This window comes from Spinacia oleracea, chromosome 6, assembly GCF_020520425.1.
Source record: "Spinacia oleracea cultivar Varoflay chromosome 6, BTI_SOV_V1, whole genome shotgun sequence".
Lineage (NCBI taxonomy): Eukaryota > Viridiplantae > Streptophyta > Magnoliopsida > Caryophyllales > Amaranthaceae > Spinacia > Spinacia oleracea.
The window spans coordinates 658,199-671,890 of NC_079492.1; the positions used below are offsets into that span (position 1 = coordinate 658,199).

The 13,692-nt window shown below is 35.8% G+C and overlaps 1 protein-coding gene and 1 long non-coding RNA gene across 8 annotated transcripts; both read left to right on the forward strand.

The window, feature by feature from the left end:
• Positions 1-816: 816 nt before the first annotated feature.
• On the forward strand, positions 817-6,186 carry LOC110781192 (uncharacterized). Of its 7 annotated transcripts, none has more exons than XR_008924535.1 (7): positions 817-1,113; positions 2,291-2,397; positions 2,914-3,032; positions 3,152-3,262; positions 3,429-3,622; positions 3,776-3,852; positions 5,943-6,186. It is a non-coding gene; the product is annotated as an uncharacterized lncRNA (long non-coding RNA). The 7 variants fall into 7 exon arrangements; XR_008924537.1 differs by having other exon boundaries at positions 2,308-2,397; XR_008924540.1 differs by having other exon boundaries at positions 2,308-2,397; positions 2,969-3,032.
• A 529-nt stretch (positions 6,187-6,715) lies between these two features.
• LOC110793587 (uncharacterized) lies at positions 6,716-7,540 on the forward strand. Its single transcript, XM_021998475.2, has one exon. The coding sequence runs from the start codon at positions 6,716-6,718 to the stop codon at positions 7,538-7,540; it is 825 nt and encodes a 274-aa protein (XP_021854167.1).
• The last annotated feature ends 6,152 nt before the right edge of the window (positions 7,541-13,692 follow it).

Consider the following 13,692-nt stretch of genomic DNA (forward strand, 5'->3'; position numbering starts at 1 on the left):
CATGCCAACACAACAAGAGTTCCCACCATCTCCAATTCATCAAACAGAAACAGAGCAAAATCATCATAAGCCTAGAACCCCAAGGATTAACAACGAATTAAGGTTGGAAATCTTGTTGTTCCTTCTCTTAAGAAAAGAAAAGCATTCAGATGAACTCATTCATGGGACAAATAGGCAGGCTGTTATAAAGTTTGGTTACACAAGGAAGACAATTAGACTAATATGGCAGAGAGCATTGGCACATAAGGCAGCCATGGATTCGTATTTCTATGATAGCAAATATCACAACTGTGGGAGGAAGAGAATTCAAGTAACATATGAGTCTATAGCCTCCATAGGCATGGGGGATAGAACAACCATTATTGATCTAGCAAGGATGCTCAATTTGAGTCCCACAACAGTTTGGAGAATGGTGAAAAGAAAACAGATAAAACCACATTCAAGTCCCTTGAATCCAGGCATTTCAGAAGAATGCAAGATGGCAAGGATGAAGTGGGTACTTGGTCTCTTAATGGACTACTCAATACCAAATGATCCCACATATTACAACATGCACTAGTAGAAAAATCGACATGTGCTTCCCTTCAAGTGCGGGTTATTTAGTAAATTGGCAGCACTTGAGATCACTAAAAAAAAAAGAAAAAAATACATTATCACAAGTGCGGGTCATTATAGAAAATTGGCAGCACTTGAGTTTAAGTGCGGGCTTTGAAACTCAAGTGCGGGCTCATTTCACAAGTGCCGCACAAAAGTTTCTAAAATTACAATTGCAAAAAAAAAAGACAATTCTAAAATTAAAGAAGCCTCATCTTTCTATCCCTGATTCTTCTCCCTCTTCACCTTCGTTTTCTCGTCGTCGTCGCTTCCTCACTGCCAAACCTCTTCGTCGTTGCGTAGTTGTTCATGGATGTTGTAGGGTTGATTGTTGCAGTAGCTCCACCCTCCATCTCACTTGTCTCTGCGCTCTCCCTCGTCTCCAGTCTGTACCGCCGCCGCCAACGGTGGTCCTGAATCCAATATCAACTAGGCAGAGATGAAGAATGAACCAGAATCTTCGAGTCGCCCTAATTTGAAGAAATCGTTCAACTATCCTGGTGAATTCAAGTTGCCCATGTAATTCCTCTTTCCCTCTTTGTGATTTAATCTACGTTTTAGTTTCAATTCATCTGTAGAATTCAATTCCAATTCATCTATAGATTTCCCAGTTATCAATTCACCAATTTCTGCTTAATTATTCAATAAATTATCAAACGAATTTCTATTGTGCTAAAGAACTAATTCAGTCCCAAATATAAAGAATTGGGTTTTTGTTTTTTAACTTTCTTATAATTATTTGTGCAGAATTATGTTGAGTGTCAATTTGATTATCTTTTCTTTCTTGAAAATTAGTTGATGACTTCACATTAAATTATGCATTATTCTTTATGGAGTAGCAATCAAAATGCTCGTTGAACTTAATTGACAGTGTAATACACCTAGCAGGCTTCCCTAATTGAATTGGTTCATTCTTAGGAAGCAAAAAGTTCATTTGTTAAGAACAACAAGTTAATTGTGATTGTTAAGGGACACGAATCAAAATCAGTTTGGAATTTCATCTTCCCAGCTGAACTTGTCCATTTTTTCTGGTGTCATATTATGCTTTTCAGTTGTCATGATTTGATATTTAAGAATATTTCAATTCAAAACCCATATGTGTCTTCAAATTGTATTTTTGGGACGCTTCTGACTGTTTTACGCTAGTTTATGTCTGGACTGCTGCTATTGTTTACTGCTCTAGTTACTAATGTTGTTGTTTACTGCTGCTGCATACTGTCTGCATCTATTCTGAACAGCTGCTGCTGCTCTTGTGCATCATTTTATGCGTCACCAACATTGGTGCTTCTTTCTTTAATGATGCACGTCTCATATCAGCAAGTTCATTTGGGTGGTAGTCTACAGAGCCATGCAGTGTTGCAGCAGCTGGTGTGGGTGTTTAGGGCCGAATTGTGCTTTGTTCTGGTCAGCAGTAGAAGGATGTTGGGTGTTGGTTATAGCTGGTTGCTTAAACTCAATTGCAAGTTTGCAATGCTACCAGAAAAAGGGTCTTTAAAGTTAGATGTCGCAAACGCATAGCTGCTGATTGTTGAGGTTTGGTAAGAGTTGACCTTGGTTGACTTTTTCTAATATGTTGTTTGGTCTGTTGTGTCTGATCTGCACTGTTGTGTTATACATATCTGCTTTTCTACTATTGTTCTACTTCTAGGGTTTCTGTTTCTACCCTTTAAAATCCTTGCAATCTTATATGCTGCAGTGCCGATTCAAAAGCAGATTGTTGCAAACTCTGTTGTCCAAATGATTATTGCGCTGGCATTCATAAAGATTAGCTTGATTTACGTGGAGCTTAAGAAGATTCACGAGGTTAGTTATTTGTGCATTTGTTTCTTGTCATTTTTTATCCATGATTTCAGTCACTTGTTCTCTTTCTTATAGTTTAAGATTGTTCCATAAGTTGACATTTACTTTTAAAAACCCATGCTGGGAAAACTTTGAGCTTCTTGGTTTAAAAGTTGGTCTTTATTTCTTAGAGTATCCTATTAGATGGATGGAGCTTTGTAACTTTTCATGTTTTTTTCCCCGTAACTACAATGTTTGGTAGCTAGTACAAAAAAGCTCAGTTCACAATTGTTGTTCTAATCTAGTGAACTGAGTTTGTGAAATGAAAGATCAGATCCGAAGCATCAGATCAGAAGCATGCTTGTGAACTGATCTGCTTTGGATCGGATCTTTCAGTTCACAAACTCTGTTGCTGCTTCTGATCCGTTCTTCATTTCTGTTGCGAGAAGATCAGAACACTCACAAATGACTACTTCTTGTGTTGAACTATAGACTATTACATACTGAGCATTTCTTGTACCGATCTGCTGTACTGATCAGTTCACCAGATCAGAACAGCAGTTGTGAACTGATCTGCTGTGAACTGATGCCGCAGATTTGTTGTGAACTGATTCTGGGATGGTGAACGAAAGTCGTAGCATTGATTGTCACTTATTGAGGTTGGATGCCTAATCTCTGTCTTTTTGTAATGACTGGATTTCATGGTAATATTGTTGTCTTTTTGTGACATGATGCATTAAGTTTTTATTATTCACTTTTTGAACCATTTGACAAACAGGTCAGATCTCTTTTCGGAGTCTCAGAGGATTCAATAAACAATCCAAACCCGAACCCGGGGTATTCCAGATGCTCGCACATATCTTTTGGCTTTGAAGGAGATACGACTCAAGTATGTGTACAATACTAAATGTTTTCCTTGCTGTTGTAGTATCTCTCTACCCGTACACATTTTACATGAGCTATTGGATATATATTTATATATATATAAATTTCAATTAGCCATTAATCTTATCTAGTTCAGCTATGCTAAAATCTGTCTGCATTTTTCTGTTTAGGGTAACAAGCTGGTTGACATTTTTCTGTTTAGGGTAACAAGCTGGTTAACATGGTTCATATTTCTTTTGTGCGAAAGCTTTATCCATCTTACACAATCTGCAATCTCGACAAGGCGATCATCCACTAGTGGATGATCGCCTTGTCGAGATTGTTGTATCAACAAATCAAGAACTTCGTTTTCTTTCTATGCAAGGTAGATGTTTCCAACCAGTTATCATATTTCGTAAAGCGCAAAGCATGCATGTTCAATAAATTGAAAAAGTTCCAACTTGACACTTTTGTTTTTTTTAATGTACTTTGCTTTTGGTTGGTAACATCTTACTCTTTTTTCTCACGGGTTCTATAGGTGTTTGCATGACATCTTCGCTATTTGGTAAATATGAAGATGGGGACATCGTGAATAAGTTACAAGAGATGTATGAGGTATATGGAATTTATCTATATCTATTTAGGTAAAAGGTTTAGTATATCTATTTAGATTCATTCGTTAAGAGTTAAGAACGAAAACGACAATTTTAGTCAAAATAATGACATATAACAATCAAACGACCCTTAAATGTGCATAACTTGACCAAATTAGGTAATAATGAGAATTATAAACATAAACCTAAGTATATTAAACATGTAAAAGGTTTGGAATATCTATTTAAATTCATTAGTTAAGAACTAGGAGCAAAAACGACAATTTTAGTCAAAATATGACATATAACGATTAAACAACCCTTACATGTGTATAACTTGACCAAACAAAGTAAGAATGAGACTTAGAAACATAACACCAAGTATGTAAAACATGTATATGGTTTCAAATACCTTTTTAGGTTCATTAGTTAAGAGTTAGGAAAGAAAACGACAATTTTAGTCAAAATATGACATATAACGATCAAACGACCCTTAAATGTGCATAACTTGACCAAATTAGGTAAGAGTTAGACTTAGAAACTTAAAGCCATATATGTTAAACATTTATATGGTTTGAAATACCTTTTTAGGTTCGTTAGTTAAGAGTTAGGAGCGAAAACGACAATTTTAGTCAAAATATGACATATAACGATCAAACGACCCTTAAATGTGCATAAATTGACCAAAATAGGTAAGAGTAGGACTTATAAACATAAAAACAAGTATGTTAAACATGTGTATGGTTTCAAATACTTTTTTAGGTTCATTAGTTAAGAGTTAGGAGCGAAAACGACAATTTTACTCAAAATATGACATATAAGGATCAAACGACCCTTAAATGTGCATTACTTGACCAAAATAGGTAAGAATCAGACTTAAAAACATAAAACCAAGTATGTTAAACATGTATATGGTTTCAAATACCTTTTTAGATTCATTAGTTAAGAGTTAGGAGCGAAAACTACAATTTTAGTCAAAATATGACATATAACAATCAAATGACCCTTAAATGTGCATAACTTGACCAAAATAGGTAAGAATCAGACTTAGAAACATAAAACCAAGTATGTTAAACATTTATATGGTTTCAAATACTTTTTTAGGTTCATTAGTTAAGAGTTAGGAGCAAAAACGACAATTTTAGTCAAAATATGACATATAAGGATCAAACGACCCTTAAATGTGCATTACTTGACCAAAATAGGTAAGAATCAGACTTAGAAACATAAAACCAAGTATGTTAAACATGTATATGGTTTCAAATACCTTTTTAGATTCGTTATTTAAGAGTTAGGAGCGAAAACTACAATTTTAGTCAAAATATGACATATAACAATCAAACGACCCTTAAATGTGCATAACTTGACCAAAATAGGTATGAATGAGACTTAGAAACATAAAACAAGTATGTTAAACATGTATATGGTTTCAAATACCTTTTTAGGTCCATTAGTTAAGAATTAGGAGCGAAAACGACAATTTTAGTCAAAATATGACATATAAGGATCAAAAGACCCTTAAATGTGCATAACTTGACCAAAATAGGTAAGAATGAGACTTAGAAACATAAAAACAAGTATGTTAACCATGTATATGGCTTCAAATACCTTTTTAGGTTCATTAGTGAAGAGTTAGGAGCGAAAACGACAATTTTAGTCAAAATATGACATATAACGATCAAACGACCCTTAAATATGCATTACTTGACCAAACTAGGTAAGAATGAGACTTAGAAACATAAAACCAAGTATGTTAAACAATTATATGGTTTGGAATACCTTTTTAGGTTCATTAGTTAAAATTTAGGAGCAAAAACGACAATGTTAGTAAAATTATTACATATAACGATCAAACGACCCTTAATTGTGCATAACTTGACCAAATTAGGTAATAATGAGACTCATAAACATAAAAACAATATGTTAAACATGTAAAACGTTTAGAATATCTATATAGGTTCATTAGTTAAGAGTTTGGATCGAAAACGACAATTTTATTCTTTATTTCATTGGTATGAGCAAATTAAGTCTTACTTTATTTTACGATACAATATTTATAATATAACTAACTAAAGTATACATATATTTTTTTTTATTGTCAATCTTCGTAAGGTACTCAAAAATTCGAGGGAGGAGCCTTTCACGATTGAAGAGATAAATGAAGTTCGAGAAAAGTTGGCAAACTTCATTTCTAGTGATTGTCTTTGATATTTTCTTGTAGTGAATTTTAGTATTGTTTTTGATATTTCCTTGTAATGAATTTTAGGTTACGGATGCTAGTTTTTTATGACTGTTATGTAATCGAGTTTTCAACTGTACAATTTAATTATCTATATAATTGGGTACTTTTTTATAAGATGTATGGAGGTTAACTAGTGGTGTGGTCCAATTATATAAAATATGTGGCAGGAAAATAGGATATATAACAAATACGGCTCGTTTATAGGCTCGTATATATATCACAAGTGCGGGCTCATTCCCAAAATTGGCAGCACAAAAGTTGTCAAGTGCGGGCTCATTTACAAAATTGCCAGCACAAAGTTTGTCAAGTGCGGGCTCATTTTAAAAATTGGCAACACAAAAGTTGTCAAGTGCGGGCACATTTAAAAAATTGGCAGCACAAAGTTTGTCAAGTGCGGGCACGTATTCGAAAATTGGCAGCACAAACTTTGTCAAGTGCGGGCACGTATTCGAAAATTGGCAGCACAAAGTTGTCAAGTGCGGGCACATTTTCTAAATTGGCAGCACAAAAATAGTTTTGTGCGGGCTCATATATTGGCAGCACTTGAGAAATGCCAAGTGCGGGCAGGCCATGTGTTGCACATGTAAAAGCCCGCACTAAACCCCTTAAAATGAGCCCGCACTTGAGGTTTTTTCCTCTAGTGATGTATGATTTCATTCACATCGATGAGAAATGGTTCTATCTTACACAAAAAAGTCAAAGAGTTTATTTTGCAAACAATGAACCATTTCCACACAGGAAGCGAAAATCAAGAACTAAGATTCCAAAGTTCATGTTTATGGCAGCAGTAGCAAGGCCAAGGTGGGGACAAGATGGGCAGTGTGAGTGGGATGGGAAACTTGGTATATTTCCATTCACAGATGCAGTGGCAGCAAAGAGAACATCCAAAAACAGAGTGAAGGGGACAATTGAGACTAAACCAATCAAGTCAGTGAATCAGATTGCAACTAGGGCCATGCTAATCAACTACCTAATCCCAGCAATTAAAGAGAAATGGCCACCACATGAGGGGGAAAGGGTGATATACATCATTCAAGACAATGCAAAGGCACACATTTTGCAAAATGATCAAGAATGGCAGCAACATTACAAGCAAGATGGCTTCACATTGATATTGACTCAGCAGCCAGCAAACAGTCCAGATTGTAACATATTAGACTTGGGGTTCTTTAGGTCAATTCAATCACTAATGCACAAAAAGATGCCTAAAACAGTTGAAGATTTAAGTGGTGCTGTGACTGAGGCATATAATGAACTGCATGCAAAGACTCTATCTAATGTGTGGATGTCACTTCAATATGTTGGAAATGAAATTTTGAAACACAAGGGGGACAACAACTACCAACTCCCACACAACAAGAAAAAGATTTTAGAAGATGAGGGAAATCTGCCAGAACAAGTTAAGGCCCCAAGGTGGGCTGTGAATGAATGCAAACAACTTGTTGATGAATGGAGAGCAAATCAGTGAAGTATAGAGCAAGAACGAGAGATTACTTTTTGTGTTTTGGGAACATGTTTTAAAAGTTACAAGAACAAACAGAATGTCACTTTTGTAAGCTTGAATGAAAGCATCACATGTATTTAAAACATTTTGGAAGCAACATATCAACTGGAAGAATGAATGAATCAATTTATTGTTGTTAATCTTTAGTTTTTGTTCATCATACTCACATATTTGTAGTTATTCATGTACATTGCATATTAACATATGATTTCAGGATAATTCAAAATCATAAGGGAACATGTACATTGCATATTAACATATGATTTCAGGATAAGTCAAAATCATAAGGCAACAATGCACAAGGCAACATGAACAAGACAGCATGAACAAGGCAACAATAACTAGGCAGCAATGCACAAGGCAACAATAACTAGGTTATCACAATCATAGTTTAGTTTTTGTTCATCATAATCACAATCATGTTTATTATTTCTAGTTGTAATTGAAACACAAAACATCAATTGAATGAGTCAGCCATTCCTTAAACCATGAAGGGGACATCTTTATGTTTTCAAGGCAACACATGAATTCATTTTCAAGCCAAGGCAAAGCATGGGGACATGTTGTTCTCAGTTTGTATGTGTTCATCATCATTGAATCCTAAACTTTAATATCCTCCTCCCAAATGGAGTGAATGACTAACACAAACAGAAATGGGAAAGGAAAGTCACTCCATTTGACAGAGGATACTGAAAGTGTAGGAAACTCAGGACATGCAAAATCACAACTCCGAACACATCGACTTCAAAATGGAAAGAATGCATATCACATCATTTTCAGATGGAATTTCTTCCCACTTTGAAACCGATGCGTCAAAAGATGTAATTGAAGGAAATAATGCCCTTGGTCCAAGTATGCATTCGATGTTAAGTCTAATAAATGCGGTTCAGTATTAATTAACAAGTTAATAATTCAGTGAGATCAAGTGAGCTGAATGCCTAGCTAGAGGCCGCTTCAGTTCAAGTGGAATTAATGATATTAATCCACAGCTTACTCTTGACTGAACCCGTAGGTTCACACAAATAGTACGTAAACGGATCAAGTATTTAATGGCATTAAATACTCCATCTATGGATATTCGGAATCGACGGATCTTGGTTTCAATGGGAGCTGAGATCGTCACAGGCAAGAAATGAATACTCCGGAAACGATGATATTGCCGGAAACGGAAATATGGATCGTATCGGAAATATAAATATTATCCAAGTCGTAGATGTTGCCGGAAACGGAAACATGGTACGTATCGGGAAATATTATCGGAAATAGAAATATTGCCGGAATCGGAAATATTGCCGGAAACGGAAATATTGTCTGAATCGGAAATATTATCGGAATCGGAAAATAATTCCGGAAACGGAAATATTAAATATTTGTTCGAAACGGAAATAAATTCCGGAATCGGAAATGTTAAATATTGTTCGTATCGGAAATGAATTCCGGAATCGGAAAATTAATCGGAAGCGCGTCGTACGAATTAGCATCGGACGAGCTTGCTAGACGAAGGCCCAGCACGAAGCCAGGCCCACGTCCAGCAAGGGAAACGCGCGCCACAACACGCCAGCCCAAGGCTGCGCCAGGCCCACCGCAAGGCAGGCCCACCGCGCGCCCAAGGCTGCGGCAGTCGTGGGCTGCGATGCTCGGGCTGTGCGCGCGCGCGCATGGCGCCCCTCGTGGGCTGTTGTGCGTGCGTGGGTGTTTGTGTTCACATACGAAACCTAAAACGTACAGGATTCGTTTAATGATTAAATTCCTAATTCTATTTGATAAATTAATTAAATAAGAGTTTCATTAGGATTCTAATTTTAATTAATTCTTATCCTAATAGGATTCCAATTCTCTTTCCATACCCCTATAAATATGTGGCCTGGGTTCACAATTTATAACGAGTATTCAAGTATTCAAAGTGAGTTTTTGAGAGAAAAATTCAGTCACATTCCTTGCTCAATAGTGCCGAAAATTATTAGTACCTTAAGGGCGATTCTAGTTGGTCAATCTTAGAGGCGGATCCGGACGTGCTGTGGACTATCTACGGAGGGACGACACTTGGAGTCCTAAAGACTTGTTCTTGTTCGGTTCGGGCGCAGCTAGGGAAGGCACGCAACAAAGAGTATGCATCTAAACTATGCTATATGATTATGTGTAAATAATATGTATTTCTGGCTTAATGGTTGTTTCCGCATGATTTATGAATTGTCATATGTATCATAACCTAATAGTGGTATCACGAGCCTCTTATTATTTTCATAATCTAAATTGCATGAACATGGTTAAATATTACAAATTTGCAAGAATTAAAAGGGGTGATTAATTTTCGTAATTGTTAATTAATTGCAAATTGCGTTTATTTAATTATACGTACGCAGTTTTTCGGCAGTTTCTTCGTTACTCATCCAAATCGAGTGATTTTTGTGTCCATTCCGCATGTAAAAGGCATTCTAAAATTTTGACAAAAAAAAGATTTTTCTGCCGAACCCAGAATTCTCAAATTCGAAGCCTAACTATGACTTTTCGAAGGTTTTAGTTTTTCGAATGCAAAATTTCGTAAATTTAAGATGTTAAATTAAATATTTGCGATTCTTGTTGATAAATCTTGAATTTTTGATTGACCTACTGTATATGTTTAACAAGTTTGAATGCCTAGCCTTGTTAATTATGCAATCTAATTTGTAATTATGATTAATTTGTTGAAAATTAGAATAATTTAGAATTAATTTGATTTTCATAATTAATTGTAATTTAATTAGATACCTATGATTAAAAACCACCATAAAAATTGTAAATTTATGATAAATTTTAAATTTTTATGACCTAGACTTGAATCCATGTTAATCGGAAATCAATTGAATAATAAATTTTCGATTTTTCGCCCTAAAATTATGAAATTAATATTATTTATTAATTTGTCCTTAATTTTAAATATAAATTTTTTAAATTTTATGCGATTCGTTCATATAACTTGCACGCACAAAGCAAGGGACGCTACGTGTTACCCTTAAGGGGTGTTGTATAGTGCGGGCATGTGACGACGAGCAAGGGAGCTCGTCGCCCATGCGGCACGAATGCAATGAGCAAGGCCATGGTGCACGAGCACAAGGCAGCAGCCCTGCCTTGTGTCGTGGGCTATGAGCAATGGACGAATGGGCGAGGGCGAATGCAAGGCACAGCAGTCGCGTGTGGGCAGCAAGCGAGTTGCGCCACAACGCGCACTGCCTCGCGCAAGCGCACGCAACCTCGCGCGCAGCGAGCGCAAGCTCGCGTGCCACGAGTGCTGCGCCCAGCGTCGATGCCTCGCGCATTGAGCGCTGGCTCGCACAAGCGAGCGCTGGCGAGCGCGCGCAGCGAGCGCTGGCTCGCATCAAGCGAGCGCTGGCGAGCGCGCACAGCGAGTGCTGGCGAGCGCGCACAGCAAGCGCTGGCGAGCGAATGCAGCGAGCGATGGCTCGCGTGCATCGAGCGCTGGCGCGCGCGCAGCGAGCACCAGCTCGCGCGATGGCTTGCGAAGGAAAGCAGCAGTAGCTATGCGACGCAGCGCATGGGCTGCGCGCACATGGCCAGCGATGGCTGTGTGCGTGTGGCCCATGGGCGTGCGATGCGTAAGGTTGTTGCGTTACGATTAGATCGTTTTGAAATTTTAAATTTTCAGTTTACGTAATTTTAATTAATTTTAAAATTAATAATTTAAATTATTTTCTTGGATTTTAATTTTGAATATTGTAATTATAATAAATTTTATTTATTCTAATTATTTTACTAAAATTAAAATCATGAATTAATTTAAATACGACTGAAATTAAATTAAACTTTTTGGATTCAATTATAAATTTATATGAGCTTTAAATTTTAATTAAATTTGTATGTTTCCGGTTAGACTAGAAATACATTTTTATGTTTAAAATTAGTAAAGCATATGAATTTATTGGTTTAAGTGGGAGCCCTTTTAGTCATAAACTCTTGATTAGGTCTACAAATCCTTAAGGTTAAAACAACTTGATTCGAATTAATAAGGACTGAATAATTGGTACATTATTGGTGCCCTTGATTAATTACTGCAAATGTTTACGTGATGCATAATGTGTTTAACTAACCAGCTATGTGGGCCATTCATGATAATGAATGGGTGAATGGTATATATTGTATATGTACTGTTTTGCAGGTTATGAAGTGACTAGTATGGCCCAAATAGGATAGAAAATATGGTCTGCGTACCATTAATTTGAATGTAATTGGTCTAAAGTACCAAAGTTGTTTTTCAATTCAAATATGGTCTGCGTACCATCAAATAGTTGTAATTAGTTTTAATTATAGCTTATCCTATTTGAAGAAAATGGTGCCTCCCACGGAGATTTTCAAGACGGACTTTGAAGTTAAAGCTTCAAGATGAAGTCGGGCCATACTAGATCACATTTATCTTATGCATGTTTTAAGTTATTTATTGCTTTTAAATATGTCTTAAAATGCATGAGATCAAAAGCTTGATTATGTTGCATGATTAAAGATTTTAGTTCACTTAAAATCTAACCAACATAGTAAGAGCCTTAAGTTCCAAACTTAAAAAAATTGAGTTAAAAGGTGCCATGCCAAAATATACACTTGCTTGGATATCCTTTACATCAATCTAGTAATAGTTTTCGCTCAGCGAGGTGTTACTTATTGGTCCTAAAGGGGCAAGGTACACAAATAATTGTGAGTACATGTTAGTTTTGGTGAAACTCAACGATATAAGTAAAAGTCCTTTTATGTCGTGGCAAAATCGATAGGTTTACCTAATAAGTTCTTAGACGTACCTATCAACCAAGAATAGTTTCTAGACTATTAGCAAAAGGCTTTTGCTTACCTAAGATGTTTTAGGATTAAGTCGACAAACTGTGCTTAGTTCTTCAATGATTTTAGGATCTTGGAATCATTTTATTCACACCTGTCGGAACACATAATTCGAATAAAATGCTAATGACTTGTTTGAATTGCATGGTTGCTTTAATTTCAAGTTATTATTCATGATAAATGTTTAGACTTTGCATGCTTCAATGAATGTTTTAATTATTGTTTATAATTAAATATCTTGTACTGCAGTAAATCCTTTTAGAAAGGTAACAGTAAATTTCCTCGATTGGTAGTGAATCCAAGAACGATTCACGGAAATGAGAGAAAGTGAGCAATTTAAAATGTACGTTTCTTATAGCGACTTTTATGGTTGTTTTCGAATATCAAAGTCGAATGGCAAACCAATTGGTGCTTGTGAATTCAAAATACACTGTAGTTTTGAGATCATAAAGCATTGAGTCTAATACGCTCAGCTTTACGAATAGTTAACAACCTAATATCTTTGTCCATTTAATTCTCGAATGAGTCTAGTCCCTAGACATTCGAATAGATCGATGCTTAGAGAACTTTAGAAGCTTCTGGTAAGATCATCTAGTTGAAACTTAATATTCAACATAAATTAAATGTTAAGAACCTTGTTGGGGTGACATTGGACATGTCTAACAAAGTATAAAAGTCAACACTAAAGAATTCAATTCTTAAGACTATAAGAAAGGGTACAAGAAATAGGAAAACGAGGAACAAATGAAAGGAATTTACGATTCCGTTTCTACCTATAAGTTTATGTTTAAAGAGAAGTGACCTAGCAATCAAACTTCCTTGGTATCATATACCGCTTGAGGTTCTTACTTCGGTAATAACTCAAACAATGGAAGCTAGGATACACTAATGACCTACAAGTGGGAAATGAAGCATGGCAATGCTACATTAGTTGTAGGGTCATCTAGTTTGTTTTAAGTCCTTTCAAAGGCTGGAACTTAATGGCTATTTTGTTCCATAATCAACATACCTAAATTTCTGTTTTCAAACACAGAAAGACTCACATTCAAGAAAAACAAAAACAATGTTTGTTTGTTTATTTGAATGAATGGTCAATTACAGGTTGAGTCAATATGCTTGATTAAAACAAACAACTCTTTAAAGAACTTTACTAGGTTCAAATCAACCCCTTGATTTGAGTTCCACTAATCTTTGGCATTGTTGCTTAGACCATATTAACAAGTTAACATTCAAAAGCTCTATTTTGATGGACTTTTGAAAGTTGATTGATTTCTAGATCATTTTAAGACAACTAG